The sequence below is a fragment of the Poecile atricapillus genome, chromosome Z, assembly GCF_030490865.1.
Source record: "Poecile atricapillus isolate bPoeAtr1 chromosome Z, bPoeAtr1.hap1, whole genome shotgun sequence".
In the NCBI taxonomy this organism is placed as follows: domain Eukaryota; kingdom Metazoa; phylum Chordata; class Aves; order Passeriformes; family Paridae; genus Poecile; species Poecile atricapillus.
Window position 1 is genome coordinate 391,663 of NC_081289.1, and position 23,932 is coordinate 415,594.

The 23,932-nt window shown below is 62.8% G+C and overlaps 1 protein-coding gene across 1 annotated transcript in view; it reads right to left on the reverse strand.

Annotated features, from left to right (window-relative positions):
* Nucleotides 1-23,932, reverse strand: part of LOC131573848 (staphylococcal nuclease domain-containing protein 1-like) — a 96,282-nt gene that overhangs the window by 70,960 nt on the left and 1,390 nt on the right. The window contains 8 exon segments of the mRNA XM_058828160.1: nucleotides 7,842-7,932; nucleotides 9,133-9,239; nucleotides 10,036-10,191; nucleotides 11,321-11,412; nucleotides 13,255-13,415; nucleotides 15,539-15,617; nucleotides 19,368-19,488; nucleotides 22,135-22,284. Of these exon segments, the coding sequence (XP_058684143.1) occupies nucleotides 7,842-7,932; nucleotides 9,133-9,239; nucleotides 10,036-10,191; nucleotides 11,321-11,412; nucleotides 13,255-13,415; nucleotides 15,539-15,617; nucleotides 19,368-19,488; nucleotides 22,135-22,284 (957 nt within the window).

Genomic DNA, 23,932 nt, shown 5'->3' on the forward strand with positions numbered 1-23,932 from the left:
CGCTCCAGCCCCCTCTGCCCGGCAGGGAGAGCGGGATTTGAGGAATTCAGATCTGAGCAGACACCGAGGACCGGCGGCGCTCGGCAAAGCCGCCGGGATCGCCCCGGCCTCTCCCGGCTCCGGGATGTTCCCTCGGCAGGAGCAGCCCAAAGCCGAGCTGCTGCCAAGTGCGGTAATCCAATCTCACGCTCCAGGGCATCCAGGGCCGAGGAGGGAGCGGCCTCTCTCCTTCCTCCCGCCGAGACTCGGGAAAATCGGGATGCGAGCGGAGCCGCTGCAGCCGGGCCAGCTCCGGGGGCAGATCCCGCGCTCCGTTACACATCCAGCACACGGAGCCCCGGGAGCCCCGGGAGCGCCATCACATCGCATTTATTCCCTGGCAGGAGGCAGCAGCCGGCATTCCAGCGGCTCCCGGTATTCCAGCGGCTCCCGGTGCCCCAGCAGCTCCCGGTGCCCCAGTGGCTCCCGGTGCTCCCGGTACCCCAGCGGCTCCTGGTGCTCCCGGTGCCCCAGTGGCTCCCGGTGCTCCCGGTACCCCAGCAGCTCCCGGTGCTCCGGCAGTTCCCGGTGCTCCGGCAGTTCCCGGTGCCCCAGCAGCTCCCGGTATTCCAGCAGCTCCCGGTGCCCCAGCGGCTCCCGGTGCCCCAGCAGCTCCCGGCCCCCGGAGCCGTGCGGGAGCAGCAGCGGGGACCGGCCGAGCCCCTCGGGCCCCCAGAGCCCCTTCCCGGCAGGACGAACTCACGGGACCCCGAGCCGGGATGAGCTGGCTGCCAGCAGGATACAGGACACGGATACACCGGGAAAGAGCGGGATAGAGCGGGATAGAGCGGGATAGAGCAGGATATGGGATAGAGCGGGATATGGATACAGTGGGATATGGATACAGCGGGATATGGGATGTAGGACATGGGATGTAGCTGAACGGACACAGGACACAGGGATACAGAACAGGGGACACAGGACACAGGACAGGGGACACAGCAGGACCCAGGAACAGGGGACACAGGACAGGGGACACAGGACACAACAGGACACAGGACAGGGGACACAGGATGGGACACAGGACAGGGGACACAGGACACAACAGGACACAGGATGGGACACAGGACAGGGGACACAGGACACAGGGCAGGGGGACACGGGACACAGCAGGACACAGGACAGGGGACACAGGACACAGGACAGGGGACACAGGGACACAGCAGGACACAGCACCCGGAGCCAGGGCTCCCAAGGGACGCCGGTGCCATCGGGACAGAGCAGGGTGGCACAAGGGACACCCACGGGTGCCCACCCTCCCCGGGCAGCCGCTGCCTCCTCCTGCGGGAGGCTCCCGGGGGTGACACGGTGCCAGCGCCGGTGCCACAGGACGGGTCCCTCGGTGTCCCCACGCTCCCAGCCCGCCGCATCCAATTCCCTGATCCAGGATTTCCTGTGGCCTCTCCCGCCCGCGAGAGCCCCGCTGACAGCGGCTCGGGAGGATGAGCTCGGCTTGTCCCAGCTCCCGGCAGAGCCAGAGCGCTCCGGGCCCCGGGAACGGCCCCGGGGCACCGGCCCGGCCCGGCCGCCCCCTCCCGCCGCCGCTCGGGGCACCGAGCCCGCAGCCCTGGCCTCATTTACAGGGAACGGTTCCTCCTGCGAGAGCCGATCCCAGCAAAGCCTCCAATCACCCACCCCAGGCTCTGCCCATCCCCAGTACTGGGGACACACAGGGCGGCACAACTGGGACCAGTACAGGACACGAGAGCTCCCAGTCAGAGCTGAGAGCAGAACTGGGACCAGTACAGGACACGAAACCTCCCAGTCCAGAGCCGAGAGCAGAACTGGGACCAGTACAGGACACGAGAGCTCCCAGTCCAGAGCTGAGAGCAGAACTGGGACCAGTAAAGGACACGAAACCTCCCAGTCCAGAGCCAGGAGCACAACTGGGACCAGTACAGGACACGAGAGCTCCCAGTCCAGAGCTGAGAGCAGAACTGGGACCAGTACAGGACACGAGAGCTCCCAGTCCAGAGCCGAGAGCAGAACTGGGACCAGTACAGGACACGAGAGCTCCCAGTCCAGAGCCGAGACCAGAACTGGGACCAGTACAGGACACGAGAGCTCCCAGTCCAGAGCCAGGAGCAGAACTGGGACCAGTACAGGACACGAAACCTCCCAGTCCAGAGCCGGGAGCAGAACTGGGACCAGTACAGGACACGAGAGCTCCCAGTCCAGAGCTGAGAGCAGAACTGGGACCAGTACAGGACACGAGAGCTCCCAGTCCAGAGCCGAGAGCAGAACTGGGACCAGTACAGGACACGAGAGCTCCCAGTCCAGAGCTGAGAGCAGAACTGGGACCAGTACAGGACACGAGAGCTCCCAGTCCAGAGCTGAGAGCAGAACTGGGACCAGTACAGGACACGAGAGCTCCCAGTCCAGAGCCGGGAGCAGAACTGGGACCAGTACAGGACACGAAACCTCCCAGTCCAGAGCCAGGAGCACAACTGGGACCAGTACAGGACACGAGAGCTCCCAGTCCAGAGCTGAGAGCAGAACTGGGACCAGTACAGGACACGAAACCTCCCAGTCCAGAGCCGGGAGCACAACTGGGACCAGTACAGGACACGAGAGCTCCCAGTCCAGAGCTGAGAGCAGAACTGGGACCAGTACAGGACACGAGAGCTCCCAGTCCAGAGCCGGGAGCACAACTGGGACCAGTACAGGACACGAGAGCTCCCAGTCCAGAGCTGAGAGCAGAACTGGGACCAGTACAGGACACGAGAGCTCCCAGTCCAGAGCCAGGAGCAGAACTGGGACCAGTACAGGACACGAAACCTCCCAGTCCAGAGCCGGGAGCACAACTGGGACCAGTACAGGACACGAGAGCTCCCAGTCAGAGCTGAGAGCAGAACTGGGACCAGTACAGGACACGAGAGCTCCCAGTCCAGAGCCGAGAGCAGAACTGGGACCAGTACAGGACACGAGAGCTCCCAGTCCAGAGCTGAGAGCAGAACTGGGACCAGTACAGGACACGAGAGCTCCCAGTCCAGAGCCGGGAGCAGCCCGGCCGGAGGAGGAGGAGGAGGAGGAAGCAGCTCTTCCTCCGGGAATTGCAAATCCCACCCTCCCGGGGGCTCTGGCATCAGGAGCCGGCCCCCACAAACCCTGGATGGGCCCTGAAGGTGCAGCTGATTCCAAACTCTGATCCCAATCCATGCAACAGCCACGGACAGACAGACGGACAGACAGACAGACAGACAGACAGACAGAGACACAGACAGACAGACAGCAGCCGCACGGCCGCGACCCGGGGATCTCGGGGTGCTGGGATGGGACCTTGGGGGTGCTGGGATGGGATCTCGGGGTGCTGGGATGGGATCTCAGGGTGCTGGGATGGGATCTCGGGGTGCTGGGATGGGACCTTGGGGGTGCTGGGATGGGATCTCGGGGTGCTGGGATGAGATCTCAGGGTGCTGGGATTCCACCCTGGGTGGTTTCACTGGAGCTGGGGCAGACACGGACCGACCCCCCCACCTGTCCCAGCTCCCGAGGCTCCCGAGTCCCGGGGCACCACCAGGAGCACCCCCAAAGCAAGGACGGCGGCACTTGGGGAGCCAGAGCCCAGCACCACGAGAGGCTCCAGTGTCCCCCCAAACCAAAACTGTCCTTGGGAGGGGCTTTGGCAGCGCCTGGCGCTCGGCAGCAGCTCCGGGGCTCGGCTCTGCCTCATCCCGGCGAGCTCCGGGATGATCCGGCCGCGAGCAGAGCTCCGGGCAAAGGGAACAGGATCGGGGCTGGGAGGAGACGGCTCCGGGCAAAGGGAACAGGATCGGGACCGGGAGGAGAGCTCCGGGCAAAGGGAACAGGATCGGGGCTGGGAGGAGAGCTCCGGGCAAAGGGAACAGGATCGGGACCGGGAGGAGACGGCTCCGGGCAAAGGGAACAGGATCGGGGCTGGGAGGAGACGGCTCCGGGCAAAGGGAACAGGATCGGGGCTGGGAGGAGAGCTCCGGGCAAAGGGAACAGGATCGGGGCTGGGAGGAGGCAGCTCCGGGCCGGTCCCACCGGGGGGAGCAGGACCCTCCGGGCAAAGGGAACAGGATCGCGGCTGGGAGGAGGCGGCTCCGGTCCCATCGGGGGGATCCGGACCCCGAGCCCCGGGGCTGCAGAGGATGCTCCCGGGCCGGCGCATCCCCGGATGCCCCAAATCCCGCAGCTCCCGGGAGCTGACGCAGCCGTTCCGGGAGCTCCTGCAGCCCCTCCGACATTTCCCATCCTCCGCTTTTCTCCTCTCCTCACCAGCCCCGAACCCCCCCGAGCGAGCCCGAGCCTCTCCCCAGCGCCCCCAGCCCAGCCCCGCGCCCCCAAAATCTGCCGGATTTGCCGCGGTCGATCGCTGCAAAGGCAGGTTGGGATCTTTCTCCTCCTCCTCCTCCTTCTCCTCCTCCTCCTCCCCCTCCAGCAGCTCCTGCGGCAGCTCCGCCGCTTCCAGCGCTCCTCGCAGCGCCGAGCGCGGCTCCAGCCCGGCCCCAGCCCCGGGACACGCGCGGGGCCCCCGGGCTCCGGTCCCGCTGCTCACAAAATCCGGGATTTTTGGATAAAAACCCCAAAATAAAGCCCAAAGTGAGCCGGGATCGCGGGGGGGCTGCGGCTGCCCAAGGCCGAGCTCCAGAGCCCGGCGAGGAGCGGGATGGAGCCCGCGGGAGGAGGAGGAAGGCTCGGGTCCCCTCCCCAAAATCGGGACGCGGTGTTTGGGGGATCCCGGGGAATCCGGATCCTGCTGGAGCGGAACCGGGAGCGATCCCAGCCCGGGGGATCCCCCAGAGCCGGGGGATCGGGGGATCCTGTGAAACCTACCCCATAACCTGGGGGATCCCGCAGAGCCGGGGGATCGGGGGATCCTGTGAAACCTGAGCCCAGCCCAGGGGATCCCACAGAGCCGGGGGATCGGGGGATCCTGTGAAACCTGCCCACAAACCTGGGGGGATCACACCCCACAGCACCGGGCCTCGATCCCCACGATCCCAGGGAAAGCTCCAGCCCTGGCACAGATCCTGGCACAGATCCTGGCACAGATCCTGGCACAGATCCTGGCACTGATCTTGGCACAGCCCTGGCACAGATCCTGGCACTGATCCTGGCACAGCCCTGGCACTGATCCTGGCACAGACCCTGGCACAGCCCTGGCACAGCCCTGGCACTGATCTTGGCACAGCCCTGGCACTGATCCTGGCACAGATCCTGGCACAGATCCTGGCACTGATCCTGGCACAGATCCTGGCACTGATCCTGGCACAGCCCTGGCACAGATCCTGGCACAGATCCTGGCACAGCCGCCCGAGTGGGCACAGGAGCCATTCCCAACCTCATCCCAGCGGACTTGATCCCACAGGATCAGTTTCCCATGGGATCAGCTCCCACAGGATCCATTCCCACGGGATCAGCTCCCCATGGACGGGGCTGGAGCAGCTCCTGCTGTCCTGGCAGCTCCAGAGCTTCTCCATCCCTGCCTCATCCAACCCCAGCACCCAAATCCCCCCAGGATCTGCCAGGCCTGATCCCATTCCTGCTCTTCCCATGGATCTGCCAGGCCTGATCCCATTCCTTCATCCCATGGATCTGCCAGGCCTGATCCCATTCCTGCTCTTCCCTGGGATCTGCCAGGCCTGATCCCATTCCTGCTCTTCCCTGGGATCTGCCAGGCCTGATCCCATTCCTTCATCCCATGGATCTGCCAGGCCTGATCCCATTCCTTCATCCCATGGATCTACCAGGCCTGATCCCATTCCTGCTGCTCCCATGGATCTGCCAGGCCTGATCCCATTCCTGCTCTTCCCTGGGATCTGCCAGGCCTGATCCCATTCCTGCTCTTCCCATGGATCTGCCAGGCCTGATCCCATTCCTGCTCTTCCCTGGGATCTGCCAGGCCTGATCCCATTCCTGCTGCTCCCATGGATCTGCCAGGCCTGATCCCATTCCTTCATCCCATGGATCTGCCAGGCCTGATCCCATTCCTTCATCCCATGGATCTGCCAGGCCTGATCCCATTCCTTCATCCCATGGATCTACCAGGCCTGATCCCATTCCTGCTGCTCCCATGGATCTGCCAGGCCTGATCCCATTCCTGCTCTTCCCTGGGATCTGCCAGGCCTGATCCCATTCCTGCTCTTCCCATGGATCTGCCAGGCCTGATCCCATTCCTGCTCTTCCCTGGGATCTGCCAGGCCTGATCCCATTCCTGCTGCTCCCATGGATCTGCCAGGCCTGATCCCATTCCTTCATCCCATGGATCTGCCAGGCCTGATCCCATTCCTTCATCCCATGGATCTGCCAGGCCTGATCCCATTCCTGCTGCTCCCATGGATCTGCCAGGCCTGATCCCATTCCTGCTCTTCCCTGGGATCTGCCAGGCCTGATCCCATTCCTGCTCTTCTCCAGGATCCCCGGACACGATCCCAATCCCGATCCCGATCCCGACAGGACCAGAGCAGCTGGAAGGAGGCCCCGGGGCCGGCTCTGACCCCGCACAGGGATCGGGTCGGATGCGGCTGCTGCGCATTCCCAGGAAATTCCAGCGGCTCCGGAGCTGCTGCCTGGGCGAGGCTGGAGCTCCATCTAGTGGGGCTGATCCACGGATCCCAACCGGATCCCGCAGCTCACGGATCCCAACCGGGATCATTCCAACCGGGATCATTCCAGCCGGGATCATCACAGCTGGGATCATCACAACCGGGATCATCCCAGCCGGGATCATTCCAGCCGGGATCATCCCAACCGGGATCATTCCAGCCGGGATCATCCCACCAAGAACCATCCCAGCCGGGATCATCCCAACCTGGATCATCCCACGCAGCTTCACCTCCCTCTGGATCCTCCAGATTTGTGCTGGGACAAGGATCCCCACAGAATCCACAGACAGGGATCCCCACAGAATCCAGGGACAGGGATCCCCATGGAATCCACAGACAGGGATCTCCACGGAATCCAGGGACGGGATCCCCACGGAATCCAGGGACAGGGATCCCCACAGAATCCAGGGACAGGGATCTCCACGGAATCCACAGACAGGGATCTCCACGGAATCCAGGGACAGGGATCCCCATGGAATCCATGGACAGGGAACACACCAGCACCCAGCAGGAGCGGGGCTCAGCAGCATCTCCAGACTTTGGGAACATTGGGAATGGATCCCTGGGCAGCCATTCCCCAGAGGATCAGGAATGGATCCATGGGCAGCCATTCCCCAGAGGATCAGGAATGGATCCATGGGCAGCCATTCCCTGGAAACATTGGGAATGGATCCCTGGGCAGCCATTCCCTGGGAACATTGGGAATGGATCCATGGGAAGCCATTCCCTCCCCTGGAGGATTGGGATCGATGCAGACCCGATCCCTGGTCCCGTGGCCGGTGTGAGGTGCCGGGACCCCCCCCGGATCCTGCCCAGAGCCAAAACCTCTCCCAGGGCTCCTCCTTCCCTTCTCCAGCCTCGAGTGTCCCGGGATCCACAACTGGGATCCATCGCTGGGATCCATGGTGGGGATCCATGGCTGGGATCCACTGCTGGGATCCATGGCCAGGATCCATATCTGGATCCATGGCTGGGATCCATGGCCAGGATTCATGGTGGGGATCCATCACCGGGATCCCTTGCTGGGATCCATGGTCAGGATCCATGGCTGGGATCCACAGCTGGGATCCATGGCTGGGATCCATGGCTGGGATCCATGGCTGGGATCCAGCAGAGGGATCCAGCCAAGAGATCCAGTGGAGTTTGTCCCCCCTTGGAGCTGGGGACCCCGTCCTGTGCCCCAAAGGCCCCAAAGATCCCCAAAGATCCCCCCCAGCCCCCCCCGCTCACCTTGGCCATGAACTGTTTGTCCTTCTGGTCCAGGTTTGCCGTGGGGGCCACGTAATCCCTCCAGATCCTCAGCTTGCGCTCCTTGGCAAACCTGGGTGGGGACAGGACACGGGGCTGGGACACACGGAACAGCCTTGGGAGAGATCCAGGGGATCCCAGCAATCCCAGGGGATCCCAGCCCGGGTCAGCCACACGGGGCTGGGACACACGGAACAGCCCCGGGAGAGACCCAGGGGATCCCAGTGATCCCAGAGGATCCCAGCAATCCATGGGGATCCCAGTGATCCCAGGGGATCCCAGTGATCCCAGGGGACCCCAGCCCGGGTCAGCCACACGGGGCTGGGACACACTCGGGACAGCCCTGGGAGAGACCCAGGGGATCCCAGAAATCCCAGGGGATCCCAGGGGATCCCAGCCCTGAGGAACCACACAGGGCGGGGGGGGGCTGGAGTCGCTCTGGGCACCCCATGGATGCAACTGGGAGCACTGGGATCAGTGGGGTCAGAGGGATCAGCAGGGACCACTGGGATCAGCTGGGATCAGTGGGATCAGAGGGAACACTGGGATCAGCAGGGATCAGAGGGATCAGCAGGATCAGAGGGATCACTGGGATCAGAGGGATCACTAGGATCAGAGGGATCAGAGGGATCACTGGGATCAGCAGGATCAGCTGGGATCAGCTGGCATCAGCAGGATCAGAGGGATCACTGGGATCAGCAGGGATCAGCAGGATCAGCAGGATCACTGGGATCAGCTGGGATCAGCAGGATCAGCAGGGATCAGAGGGATCACTGGGATCAGCTGGGATCAGAGGGATCAGAGGGATCAGCAGGAATCAGAGGGATCAGCTGGGATCAGAGGGATCAGCTGGAATCAGAGGGATCAGCAGGATCACTGGGATCAGCAGGATCAGCTGGGATCAGAGGGATCAGAGGGATCAGCAGGGATCAGCAGGATCACTGGGATCAGCAGGATCAGAGGGATCAGCAGGGATCAGCGGGATCACTGGGATCAGCTGGGATCAGAGGGATCAGAGGGATCAGCTGGGATCAGAGGGATCAGCTGGAATCAGAGGGATCAGCGGGATCACTGGGATCAGCAGGATCAGCTGGGATCAGAGGGATCAGAGGGATCAGCAGGGATCAGCAGGATCACTGGGATCAGCAGGATCACTGGGATCAGCAGGATCACTGGGATCAGCAGGGATCAGCGGGATCACTGGGATCAGCAGGATCAGAGGGATCAGCAGGATCACTGGGATCAGAGGGATCAGCAGGGATCCCCTCCCCACCTCTCGGCCGCGCGCAGTTTGTCGGCGCCGCGGGTGTAGACGGCGATGGACCAATCCACACAGCGAGCAAAGCCCTCCCGCAGCAGCAGCTCCGTGATGTTCCCGTTCTGTGGGGAGCACGAGCACGGTCAGAGGATCCCCCAGGGTCAGCAGGATCCCCCAGGGTCAGCAGGATCCCCCAGGGTCAGCAGGATCTCCCCCCAGGGTCAGCAGGATCTCCCCCCAGGGTCAGCAGGATCCCCCAGGGTCAGCAGGATCCCCCAGGGTCAGCAGGATCTCCCCCCAGGGTCAGCAGGATCCCCCCAGGGTCAGCAGGATCCCCCAGGGTCAGTGGGATCCCACCAGGGTCAGCAGGGTCCCCCTGGGGTCAGCAGCATGCCAGGGATCAGCAGGATCCCCCCAGGGGTCAGTGAGATCACCCAGGGTCAGCAGCATCCCCAGGACCAGAGGATCCCCAGGATCAGAGGATCCCTGGGATCAGCAGCACCCCCTGGGATCAGAGGATCTCTGGGATCAGGGAATCCCCAGGATCAGGGGATTCCCGGGATCAGCAGGATCAGAGGATCCCCAGGATCAGAGGATCCCCAGGATCAGCAGGATCCCCAGGATCAGGGGATCCCCAGGATCAGCAGGATCCCCAGGATCAGCAGGATCCCCGTGACCCCTGGCAGGCACCCCCTGTCCCTGGAGCAGCACTTGCCGGGTGCAGGATGGTGCCCAGGATCAGTGGATCTCTGTGATCAGAGGATCCCCAGGACCAGAGGATCCCCAGGGGTCAGCAGGATCCCCAGGGATCAGCAGGATCCCCAGGATAAGAGGATCCCCAGGATCAGAGGATCCCCAGGATCAGCAGGATCCCCGTGACCCCTGGCAGGCACCCCCTGTCCCTGGAGCAGCACTTGCCGGGTGCAGGATGGTGCCCAGGATGTTCTGGTTGTGGCAGCTCTCCAGCACGATCTGCACGTCCCTCTGCAGCAGCCGCGACTCCGTGAAGAATTTGGCTTCGGCCGCGAACGGCTCCGGGACCTCGGCGTCGGCCTCGCGCTTGAACGTGGGGCACTGCGGGAATGGGAACGGGAACATCGGGAACGGGAACGGGATGGGACCGGGAACATCGGGAATGGGAACGGGATGGGACCGGGAACATCGGGAATGGGAACGGGATAGCACCGGGAACATCGGGAATGGGCTGGGAAACCACAGGGGAGGAGAGACTGCCCCCATTCCCCGGCTCCAGGGGGGCTTCAGGGGCTGAAATCCGGGAATTTGTGAAAGGACAGAGCCCTCGGAATGCCCCGGGAAACGGGAACCAACTCCAGCCCTGGGAACCTGGAGAGGAACCTGGAGCTGCTGGAGAGAGCCCAGAGGAGACCCCGGAGCTGCTCCAGGCCTGGAGCCCCTCAGTTCCCAGGGATCCAGCCTGGGAGAGCTGGGAATGTTCCCCTGGAGAGGAGAAGGATCCAGGGAGAGCTGAGAGCCCCTGCAGGGCCTGAAGGGGCTCCAGGAGAGCTGGGAATGTTCCCCTGGAGAGGAGAAGGATCCAGGGAGAGCTTCCAGAACATTCCAGGGCCCCTGAAGGGGCTCCAGGAGAGCTGGGAATGTTCCCCTGGAGAGGAGAAGGATCCAGGGAGAGCTGAGAGCCCCTGCAGGGCCTGAAGGGGCTCCAGGAGAGCTGCAGAGGGACTGGGACAGGGCTGCAGGGCCAGGAGCCAGGGAATGGCTGCCAGTGCCAGAGGCCAGGGCTGGATGTTGGGATGTTGGGAATTGGGAATTGCTGGCTGGGCTGGAATTGCCAGAGCAGCTGTGGCTGCCCCTGGATCCCTGGCAGTGGCCAAGGGCAGGCTGGAGCCTGGGGCTGGGAGCAGCCTGGGCCAGTGGGAGGTGTGGGGGGCACTGGGGGGGTTTGGGGGTCCCTTCTATCCCAAACCATCCCGGGATTCCTGGACATTTTGATCCTGATTAGTTTGTGGGAATGGGGCAGCAGGAATTAGGCAGAGGGAATTGGGCAGGAGGGAATTGCACAGCGGGAATTGCACAGCGGGAATTGCACAGCGGGAATTGCACAGCGGGAATTGCACAGCGGGAATTGCAGCGGGAATTGCAGCGGGAATTGCAGCGGGAATTGCAGCGGGAATTGCAGCGGGAACTGCACAGCAGGAATTGCAGCGGGAATCGGGAATGGGCTCACCTTGATCCCCGAGAGCATGACAGTGACCAGGTAGAAGTCGGGCAGCAGCAGAGCTCTCACCACGCTGCCGTCACGAACGTGCTCGATGATGGCTGCGGACACAGGAGATCATCCCAACGGGGACATGGGGACACGGGACATGGGGATATGGGGACACGGGGACACGGGGACATGGGGACATGGGGACACGGGACGTGGGGACATGGGGACACGGGACGTGGGGACATGGGGACACGGGACGTGGGGATATGGGGACATGGGAATATGGGGACATGGGGACATGGGGACATGGGGACACTGGGATATGGGGACACTGGGATATGGGGACACGGAGACATGGGGACACGGGGACATGGGGACATGGGAATATGGGGACACAGGGACATGGGGACACAGGGACATGGGGACACTGGGATATGGGGACACTGGGATATGGGGACACGGAGACATGGGGACACGGGGACATGGGGACATGGGAATATGGGGACACAGGGACATGGGGACACAGGGACATGGGGACACAGGGACATGGGGATATGGGGACACGGGAATATGGGGACACGGGGACACGGGACATGGGGACATGGGGACATGGGAATATGGGGACACGGGAATATGAGGACACGGGGACACAGAGAATATGGGAATACAGGGACACAGTACACAGGGACAAGGGACACAAGGACATGGGACATGGGGACATGACACAGGAATACAGGGACACAGGGATGTGAGGACACAGGGACACAGGAGAACGGGACATGGGGACAACACAGGGACACAGGACCATGGGACAGGGGGACACAGGAACACAGGGATATGGGACACAGGGATATGGTGACACAGAGACATGGTGACACAGAGACACAGGGATATGGTGACACAGGGCCATGGGGATATGGTGACACAGGGACACAAGAACACAGGGATATTGTGATACAGGGACACGGTGACACAGGGACACAGGAACACAGGGACACAAGAACACAGGAATATGGTGACACAGGGACATGGTGACACAGGGATATGGTGACACAGGGACACGGTGACACAGGGACATGGTGACACAGGGACATGGTGACACAGGGACACAGGGACATGGTGACACAGGGCCACAGGGATATGGGACACAGGGCCATGGGGATATAGTGACACAGTGACACAGGGACATGGTGACACAGGGATATGGTGACACAGGGACACGGTGACACAGGGACATGGTGACACAGGGACATGGTGACACAGGGACACAGGGACATGGTGACACAGGGCCACAGGGATATGGGACACAGGGCCATGGGGATATAGTGACACAGGGACACAGGGACATGGTGACACAGGGACATGGTGACACAGGAATATGGTGACACAGGAATATGGTGACACAGGGACACAGGGACAGGGTGACACAGGGACATGGTGACACAGGGACATGGTGACACAGGGACACGGTGACACAGGGACATGGTGACACAGGAATATGGTGACACAGGGACACAGGGACAGGGTGACACAGGGACATCGTGACACAGGGACACAGGGCCATGGTGACACAGGGCCATGGTGACACAGGGCCATGGTGACACAGGGACATGGTGACACAGGGACATGGTGACACAGGACACAGGGCCACGGGGATATGGTGACACAAGGACACAAGAACACAGGGACAGGGTGACACAGGGCCATGGGGATATGGTGACACAGGGACATGGTGACACAGGAATATGGTGACACAGGAATATGGTGACACAGGGACACAGGGACAGGGTGACACAGGGACACAGGGACAGGGTGACACAGGGACACAGGGCCATGGGGATATGGTGACACAGGGACACAAGAACACAGGGACAGGGTGACACAGGGCCATGGGGACATGGTGACACAGGGACATGGTGACACAGGGACATGGTGACACAGGGCCACGTTACCATTGACAGGTTTCTGGTGCAGGGAGTCCACGAAGTGCCGGGGGTTCTCCAGGCTGTACTTGAGGTCGCGCACGGTGTGCGAGCCCGAGCCCTCGCTCCACATTCCCTTCTTGGCGCTGCGGGCCTGCTCCTCCAGCTCTGCCAGCCGGCTCTGCTCGGGGCTGCGGCACACGGAGCCTCCGTCCCCATCCCCATCCCGAGCCTCCATCCCAACCCCTGCCAGCCGGCTCTGCTCGGGGCTGCGGCACACGGAGCCTCCGTCCCCATCCCCATCCCGAGCCTCCAGCCCAACCCCTGCCAGCCGGCTCTGCTCGGGGCTGCAGCACACGGAGCCTCCGTCCCCATCCCGAGCCTCCATCCCAACCCCTGCCAGCCGGCTCTGCTCGGGGCTGCGGCACACGGAGCCTCCGTCCCCATCCCGAGCCTCCAGCCCAACCCCTGCCAGCCGGCTCTGCTCGGGGCTGTGGCACACGGAGCCTCCGTCCCCATCCCGAGCCTCCAGCCCAACCCCTGCCAGCCCAGCCCGGCTCCTCCCGCCCCCTGGAACAGCGGGAACAAAGTGGGAACCTGGGGAACCCTTCCCAAGGAACTCGGGGAACCCGAGGAACCCTTCCCGAGGAACCCGAGGAACCCTTCATGAGGAACCCAAGGATCCCGGGGAACCCGGGGAACCCGAGGAGCCCCAGGAATCCTTCCCAAGGAACCTGAGGAACCCTTCCCGAGGAACCCAGGGAACCCGAGGAACCCTTCCCAAGGAACCCGGGGAACCCTTCCCAAGGAACCCGGGGAACCCTTCCCGAGGAACCCGGGGAACCCTTCCCGAGGAACCCAAGGAACCTGAGGAACCTGAGGAACCCGAGGAACCCGAGGAACCCCAGGAACCCTCCCCAAGGAACCCAGGGAACCTGAGGAACCCGAGGAACCTGAGGAACCCGAGGAACCCTTCTGAGGAACCCAAGGAACCCGGGGAACCCTTCCCAAGGCTGCAGCGTTCCCGACTCCCAGCAGGGCACAGCAAGTTTGGGAAAGCGGGGAAGGCACATCCCATGGGAATCCATGGATCACCCCATCCTGCACACCCTGAAAGGCCACCAGAGTGACCACGAGCCCATCCCAGCCCTGCCACAGCAAATCCAGGGATTCTGAACAGGGTGCCCAGAGCAGCTGGGGCTGCCCCTGGATCCCGGGAATGGCCAAGGAAAGCTTGGAGCAGCCTGGGATGGTGGGATTGGAATGGGATGGCATTGAAGGTCCCTGGATCCCATCTCAAGTCATTCTGGGATTTGGGAGGCTCTGAATCCATCCCGAGGGATTTTTCTGGAAGCTGGGGCTGGAAAAGGGAAGGGAGACCCTTCCTGCAGTGCTGAGATTCCCAGGGAAACCCCTGGATCCCAAAATTCCTTCCTGGAGCGGAGCCGGGGCAGGGCTGGAGAGAGGGAATGGAGGGAATTCCCTGGGAAAGGGGAGATGGGGGTGGGATGTTGGAATTGGGAATTGGGAATTGCTGGCTGGGCTGGAATTGCCAGAGCAGCTGTGGCTGCCCCTGGATCCCTGGCAGTGGCCAAGGGCAGGCTGGAGCCTGGGGCTGGGAGCAGCCTGGGCCAGTGGGAGGTGTGGGGGGCACTGGGGGGTTTGGGGGTCCCTTCTATCCCAAACCATCCCAGGATTCCCTGGCCCCACAGACGAGGCTGAGTGTCCTGCACCCTCTGGCTCAGGGTCCCCGTCCCCATGGATGTCCCTTTCCCGGGATGTGGGGGAGCCTGGGAACAGCCTGGGCTCTGCTGGGATCACCCAGCCACGTCCCAGCCCCTCCTCTCCAGCGGGAATTCCGGGGATTCACCCCCCAGGTGTGACTGGAGGGGCTCCACAGCCCAGGGACACCCCGGGACAGGAGACCCCGGCCCCAAATCCACGGAACACCCCGGGACAGGAGACCCCAGCCCCTGCCCGGCCCCAAAGCCACAGAACACCCCGGGAACACCCATGGAATGTGGGAGATGAGGAGCAGGAGCTGCTCCAATGGCTGAGCCCCTGGAGCCAGGGATTGGGATGGGGATCAGGATGGGGATGGGGACCAGGATTGGGATTGGGATGGGGATCAGGATCGGGATTGGGATGGGGATCAGGATCAGGATTGGGATGGGGATCAGGATCGGGATTGGGATGGGGATCAGGATTGGGATCAGGATCAGGATCGGGATCAGGATCAGGATTGGGATGGGGATCAGGATTGGGATCAGGATCAGGATTGGGATCGGGATCAGCATGGGAGCTGTGCACGTACTTGTTGGCTCGGATCCCCTCCCGGCGGGACGCCAATCCTTCGGCCACCAGGGACTCGGCGATGTTCTCACCACTGGTGTCTGGGAGAGAGGAGCACGAGGGTGAGAGGAGCAGGAGAGACACGGGAATTGGGCAGAATTCCCAGTGATCCCAGCAAAGCAGTGCTGGAACAGCCCCAGAGCTCTCCTGGGGACACCACTGACCCCAGCCTGGGCTCCCTGGGCACTTCCAGGGCCTGACCCCCTTTCCATGGGGAAATTCCTGTTGCTGCCCATCCTGAGCCTGTCCTGGCCCACCTGAGCCTGTCCTGGCCCATCCTGAGCCTGTCCTGTGCCACCCTGAGCCTGTCCTGGCCCACCCTGAGCCTGTCCTGGCCCACCCTGAGCCTGTCCTGTGCCACCCTGAGCCTGTCCTGGCCCACCCTGAGCCTGTCCTGGCCCATCCTGAGCCTGTCCTGGCCCATCCTGAGCCTGTCCTGGCCCATCCTGAGCCTGTCCTGGCCCATCCTGAGCCTGTCCTGGCCCATCCTGAGCCTGTCCTGGCCCACCCTGAGCCTGTCCTGGCCCATCCTGAGCCTGTCCTGGCCCACCCTGAGCCTGTCCTGGCCCATCCTGAGCCTGTCCTGGCCCACCCTGAGCCTGTCCTGACCCATCCTGAGCCTGTCCTGGCCACCCTGAGCCTGTCCTGGACCATCCTGAGCCTGTCCTGGCCACCCTGAGCCTGTCCTGGCCCATCCTGAGCCTGTCCTGGCCCATCCTGAGCCTGTCCTGGCCCATCCTGAGCCTGTCCTGGCCCATCCTGAGCCTGTCCTGGCCCACCCTGAGCCTGTCCTGGCCCATCCTGAGCCTGTCCTGGCCCATCCTGAGCCTGTCCTGGCCCATCCTGAGGCCGTTCCCTCTCCTCCTGTCCCTGTTCCTGCCAGCACAGCCCGACCCCCCGGCTGTCCCCTCCTGCCAGGGACTTGTGCAGAGCCACAAGGTCCCCCTGATCCCCCTTTGCTCCAGGCTGAGCCCCTTCCCAGCTCCCAGAGCTCTTCCTGGGGCTCCAGAACCTTCCCAGCTCCCAGAGCTCTTCCTGGGGCTCCAGAACCTTCCCAGCTCCCAGAGCTCTTCCTGGGGCTCCAGAACCTTCCCAGCTCCCAGAGCTCTTCCTGGGGCTCCAGAACCTTCCCAGCTCCCAGAGCTCTTCCTGGGGCTCCAGAACCTTCCCAGCTCCCAGAGCTCTTCCTGGGGCTCCAGAACCTTCCCAGCTCCCAGAGCTCTTCCTGGGGCTCCAGAACCTTCCCAGCTCCCAGAGCTCTTCCTGGGGCTCCAGAACCTTCCCAGCTCCATCTCTGGACACCTCCAGCCCCTCCAGGGCTCTCCTGGCAGGAGGGGCCCGGAGCTGTCCCCAGGATTCCAGGGGGTCCCTCAGCAGGGCCAGCACAGGGGACAGTCCCTGCCCCAGGCTGTGCCCACCCTGGGGCTGCCCCAGCCCGGCTCCATCGGCCTCCTGCCCCCCTGGCCCCTCTGGGCTCGTGTCCCCCCAGGGCCTTTCCCAGTTTCCAGCCCCTGTGCCCAGCCTGGAGCGCTCCAGGGCAGCTCCTGCCCCTCGGCCTGGCTGTCCCTCACCCTGTGGCCTCATCCCAGGTCCCCATCCCACCCTCCCATCCCGCAGCTGCTGCAGGGAACCTGTCCCAGCATTCCCACGTTAATGGAGTTTAAACCCTGATAAATTCCAGCAGGAAACGTTTCCAGCCTCATTTCTCCCACCGGCGCCGCTCCCGGCTGGGCTGGAGCAGGGAGGGACGGGGACGGCACCGGGAGAGACCCCGGCAGGAGCTGATATCCAAACCCATCCCAACCTCATTCCCAACATCCAAACCATTCCCAGCATCATTCCCAACATCCAAACCCATCCCAACATCCAAACCATTCCCAACATCATTCCTGACACATCCAAACCCATCCCAACATCATTCCCAACATCCAAACCACTCCCAGCCTCATTCCCAACATCCAAACCCATCCCAACATCCAAACCATTCCCAACATCATTCCTGACACATCCAAACCCATCCCAACATCATTCCCAACATCATTCCCAACATCCAAACCCATCCCAACATCCAAACCATTCCCAACATCCAAACCATTCCCAGCCTCATTCCTGACACATCCAAACCCATCCCAACATCATTCCCAACATCCAAACCATTCCCAACATCCAACATCATTCCCAACATCATTCCCAACATCCAGACCCATCCCAACATCATTCCCAACATCCAGACCCTTCCCAGCCTCATTCCCAGACCCAACTTTTCCTGGGAATCCTCCCATCCCTGAATTTCCCAGAAAACCTCCCATCCCAGCTTTTCCCAGGAAACTCACAGCCTTGCCTTTTCCTGGGAAACCGTCCCATCCTGGTTTTTCCTGGGACACTTCTCATCCCAACTTTTCCCAGGAATTCCCCCATCCCAGCTTTTCCTGGGAAACTTCTCATCCCAACTTTTCCCAGGAATCCTCCCAGACCCAGTTTTTCCTGGGAAAACCTCCCATCCCAGCTTTTCCCAGGAATCCCCATCCTCACCTTTTCCCAGGAATCCCCATCCTCACCTTTTCCCAGGAATCCCCATCCTCACCTTTTCCCAGGAATTCCCCCATCCTCACCTTTTCCCAGGAATTCCCATCCTCACCTTTTCCCAGGAATCCCCATCCTCACCTTTTCCCAGGAATTCCCCCATCCTCACCTTTTCCCAGGAATCCCCATCCTCACCTTTTCCCAGGAATCCCCATCCTCACCTTTTCCCAGGAATCCCCATCCTCACCTTTTCCCAGGAATTCCCCCATCCTCACCTTTTCCCAGGAATTCCCCCATCCCAGCTTTTCCCAGGAATTCCCCCATCCCAGCTTTTCCCAGGAATTCCCATCCTCACCTTTTCCCAGGAATCCCCATCCTCACCTTTTCCCAGGAATTCCCCCATCCTCACCTTTTCCCAGGAATTCCCCATCCTCACCTTTTCCCAGGAATCCCCATCCTCACCTTTTCCCAGGAATCCCCATCCTCACCTTTTCCCAGGAATTCTCCCATCCTCACCTTTTCCCAGGAATCCCCATCCTCACCTTTTCCCAGGAATTCCCATCCTCACCTTTTCCCAGGAATTCCCCCATCCTCACCTTTTCCCAGGAATCCCCATCCTCACCTTTTCCCAGGAATTCCCCCATCCCAGCTTTTCCCAGGAATTCCCCCATCCCAGCTTTTCCCAGGAATTCCCATCCTCACCTTTTCCCAGGAATCCCCATCCCAGCTTTTCCCAGGAATTCCCCCATCCTCACCTTTTCCCAGGAATTCTCCCATCCTCACCTTTTCCCAGAAATCCCCATCCTCACCTTTTCCCAGGAATTCCCCCATCCTCACCTTTTCCCAGGAATTCCCCCATCCTCACCTTTTCCCAGGAATTCCCCCATCCTCACCTTTTCCCAGGAATTCCCATCCTCACCTTTTCCCAGGAATCCCCATCCTCACCTTTTCCCAGGAATTCCCCCATCCTCACCTTTTCCCAGGAATTCTCCCATCCTCACCTTTTCCCAGGAATCCCCATCCTCACCTTTTCCCAGGAATTCCCATCCCAGCTTTTCCCAGGAATTCCCCCATCCTCACCTTTTCCCAGGAATTCCCATCCTCACCTTTTCCCAGGAATTCCCCATCCCAGCTTTTCCCAGGAATTCCCCCATCCTCACCTTCTCCCAGGAATTCCCATCCTCACCTTTTCCCAGGAATTCTCCCATCCTCACCTTTTCCCAGGAATCCCCATCCTCACCTTTTCCCAGGAATTCCCCCATCCTCACCTTTTCCCAGGTACACCATTCCGTACTCGCGGCCCTGGGGGGTTTTGTACTCCACGGTGAAGCAAACCTCCTTCCCGATCAGCTTCTTCCGCAGGAATTCCCGGGCTGGGAAGCCCCAGGGCTGTGGGAGGGAAGAGCCCTGAGCCTCGGGATTCCCAAATTCCCAGCAGATCCCGCTCTCCTCCCCAGGAACCAACTCCCCCCCCGAGGGATCCCGGGAGCTTTCCCAGCTCCCCAAAACCGGGAAAGCTCCGGGAGCGGCCCCAATTCCCTGGATGTGCCGAGGGCAACTTCCCGGGAGCTGCTGGGGCTGGGAGGGAAAGGGATGAGAACAGAGGGAGCAGAGGGGTGGGAACAGAGGGATGGGAACAGAGGGGTGGGAAAAGAGGGATGGGAACGAAGGGAACAGAGGGATGGGAACAGAGGGATGGGAACAGAGGGATGGGAACAGAGGGGTGGGAAAAGAGGGATGGGAGCAGAGGGGTGGGAAAAGAGGGATGGGAACAGAGGGATGGGAACAGAGGGATGGGAACAGAGGGATGGGAACAGAGGGATGGGAACAGAGGGATGGGAACAGCCAGGAGCAGAGGAATGAGCCCAGTGGGAGCAGCAGGATGATCCCAGCAGGATGATCCCAGCAGGATGGGAGCAGAGGGATGATCCCAGCAGGATGATCCCAGCAGGATGATCCCAGCAGGATGATCCCAGCAGGATGATCCCAGCAGGATGGGAGCAGAGGGATGGGAGCAGCCAGGAGCAGAGGGATGAGCCCAGTGGGAGCAGCAGGATGATCCCGGCAGGATGATCCCGGCAGGATGATGATCCCAGCCGGATGATCCCAGCCGGATGATCCCAGCCGGATGATCCCAGCGGGATGATCCCAGCCGGATGATCCCAGCCGGATGATCCCAGCCGGGAGCTGCGTGCTCTCCCAGCCCCACGCCGGGCACGGGAGGCTCCGGAGCGGCTCCGTTGGTTCCCGGTGCGCGCTCCCGGGCGCGCTCCCGCTGCAGCGCGGGTGGGCGGGAGCGCGGCCGGAGGTGGGAACATGACGCGCTCATAAACAATTAGCACAATTAGCGGGGCTGACAGGCGTCACTTTGGCACAGAGTGACATTTAGAGGCTCTTTGGAAGACAAAACTCCCCAGGGAGAGCAATTATCTGTCAGCGCTGCTCCCGCCGCCCCCGGCCCGCGGGAGGGGGAACCGGGTGGGACCGCCCCGTGTGCCCCAAACCATCCCACATGTCCCAAAACATCCCCAAACCATCCCAAAACCATCCCCAAACGATCCCCTGTGCCCCAAACCATCCCCCAAAACATCCCACATGTCCCAAACCGTCCCCTGTGTGCCCCAAACCATCCCGTGTGCCCCAAACTATCCCCCAAAACATCCCACATGTCCCAAAACATCCCCAAACCATCCCCTGTGTGCCCCAAACCATCCCGTGTGCCCCAAAACCATCCCAAAACCATCCCCAAACCATCCCGTGCCCCAAACCATCCCCCAAAACATCCCACATGTCCCAAAACATCCCCAAACCATCCCAAAACCATCCCCAAACGATCCCCTGTGGCCCAAACCATCCCCCAAAACATCCCACATGTCCCAAAACATCCCCAAACCATCCCACATCCCCCAAAACCATCCCGTGCCCCAAACCATCCCCCAAAACATCCCACATGTCCCAAAACCATCCCAAAATCATCCCCAAACGATCCCCTGTGCCCCAAACCATCCCCCAAAACATCCCACATGTCCCAAACCATCCCACATCCCCCAAAACCATCCCCAAACCATCCCACATCCCCCAAAACCATCCCCCAAAACATCCCACATGTCCCAAACCATCCCCAAACCATCCCCAAACCATCCCCAAACCATCCCCAAACCATCCCCTGTGCCCCAAACCATCCCATGTGCCCCAAACCATCCCCCAAAACCATCCCCCATATCCCAAACCATCCCACATCCCCCAAAACCATCCCCAAACCATCCCACATGTCCCAAAACCATCCCCAAACCATCCCCTGTGCCCCAAACCATCCCACATGTCCCAAAACCATCCCCAAACCATCCCCTGAGCCCCCCCGTGCCCCCCGTCCCCCCCAGGTGAAGAAGGAGAGGATTCCCCCAAATCCCCCCTGGGGCTGGGGCAGCACTGGGGGTCCCAGGACAGCACTGGGGGGAGTCCCGTGGCACTGGGGGGGTCCCTGGCAGCACCAGGGGGGGGGTCCCTGGGGGGTCCCATGGCACTGGGGGTCCCTGGCAGCACTGGGGGGGGTCACCGGGGGGTCCCATGGCACTGGGGGTCCCAGGACAGCACTGGGAGGATCCTGGGCAGTACCGGGGGGTCCCATGGCACCGGGGGGTCACCGGGGGGGTCACCGGGGGGTTCCATGGCACCGGGGGTCCCAGGGCAGCACTGGGGGGGGGTCCCAGGACAGCACCGGGGGGGTCCGGGGGGGGTCTGGGCAGCACCAGGGGGTCCTGGGCAGTACCGGGGGGGTCACCGGGGGGGTCACCGGGGGGGTCCCATGGCACCGGGGGGATCACGGGGGGGGTCACCAGCGGGGTCACCGGGGGGGTCACCGGGGGGGTCACCGGGGGGGTCCCATGGCACCGGGGGTCACCAGGGGGGTCACCAGGGGGGTCCCATGGCACCGGGGGTCCCGGGGGGGTCACCGGGGGGGTCACCGGGGGCGTCACCGGGGGGGTCACCAGGGGGTCACCGGGGGGGTCACCGGGGGGTCCCGGTCACACTCACCTCGTCAGGGCTGTCCCTGGCCTCGGGCTGGCTGGGGGCCGCACGCCGGGCCAGGCTCCCCGCACGGATGTTGCTGAGGTTGATCTGACGCTCGGGGGGGGGACCCCCACGGGGCTGACCCCGAACGATGATGGCACAGCCAGACAGCACCTGGGGGGACACAGGGGGGTCACAGGGGGGGGTCACAGACTGTCCCCAATGATGGCACAGCCAGACAGCACCGGGGGGGACACAGGGGGGTCACAGACTGTCCCCAATGGTGACAGGGGGGGTCACAGACTGTCCCCAGTGGTGACAGGAGGGTCACAGACTGTCCCCAATGGTGACAGGAGGGTCACAGACTGTCCCCAGTGGTGACAGGGGGGGTCACAGACTGTCCCCAATGGTGACAGGGGGGTCACAGACTGTCCCCAGTGGTGACAGGGGGGTCACAGACTGTCCCCAATGGTGACAGGAGGGTCACAGACTGTCCCCAGTGGTGACAGGAGGGTCACAGATTGTCCCCAGTGGTGACACAGCTCCAGGCTGGGCACCCCCAGGGCTCCCTCACCCCCCCAGCCCCAACATTCCCCCAGCAGGACCGGGATCCAGGCCAGGAGCCGGAGATCCCCCTGATCCTGGGATCTCCCCGGGGATCTCCCTGATCCTGGGATCTCCCTGGAGATCTCCCTGATCCCGAGGATTTCTCCGGGGATGTCCCTGGGATCTCCCTGTTCCCTGAGGATTTCCCTGGGCTCTCCCTGCTCCTGGGATCTCCCTGGGATCTCCCTGGGATCTCCCTGCTCCCAGAGCTGTTTCCAGCCCCTGTCCTGGCTCCCCACACCCCGGAACCCCCAGGGACATTCCTGGGGTCCCCAACCCCTCCAGCCCCGTTCCCAGGACACTGAATCCCCCCGGAGTGAGCCCCCCTGAGCCCACCCCGAGGCTCTGGGTGCCCCCCGGAGCCCACCCCGAGGCTCTGGGTGCCCCCCCCAAGCCCACCCCAAGGCTCTGGGTGCCCCCCGAGCTCTGGGTGCCCCCCTGAGCCCACCCCGAGGTTCTGGGTGCCCCCCGGAGCCCACCCCGAGGTTCTGGGTGCCCCCCTGAGCCCACCCCGAGGTTCTGGGTGCCCCCCCGAGCCCACCCCGAGGTTCTGGGTGCCCCCCCTGAGCCCACCCCGAGGTTCTGGGTGCCCCCCGCACCCCCTGGAGCCGTGGCAGAGCCCCAGGCACCCCCAGAGCGCTCCCTGCGCTCTGTAATTAACGACTCGGGGGTCTCCTGGCTGTAATTAACCCCGAGCTGTAACGAACCGGGCACGGGGGGTGCTGGAGCCCGGCCCCTGGAGCACCCCTGGGATCCCTGGAGGAGCTGCTCCGTGTCCTGGGGTCACTGGGGTGCTCTGGGGGGATTTTCCATCCCCCAGGACCCCCTGCTCCATGTTTTGGGGTCACTGGGGTGCTCTGGGGTGATTTTCCATCCCCCAGGACCCCCTGCTCCGTGTTTTGGGGTCACTGGGTTGCTCTGGGGGGGATTTCCCATCCCCCAGGACCCCCTGCTCTGTGTTTTGGGGTGCTCTGGGGGGGATTTTCCATCCCCCAGGACCCCACGGAGGGGTCCCAGGCCCCCGAGTGCCACCCACACGTGTGGGGACACCGGCCCCACTGTCCCTGTCCCACCCCAGGTGCCACCTGCCCCAGGCAGGGCTCCAGCAGAGAAATTTGGGTTTAAACCAGGCTAAATCGGGTCTGGAGAAGGGAGGGGACACAGGACACAGGGACACAGCACCGGAGCAGGGAACCCAAACCCCAAACCCCACACC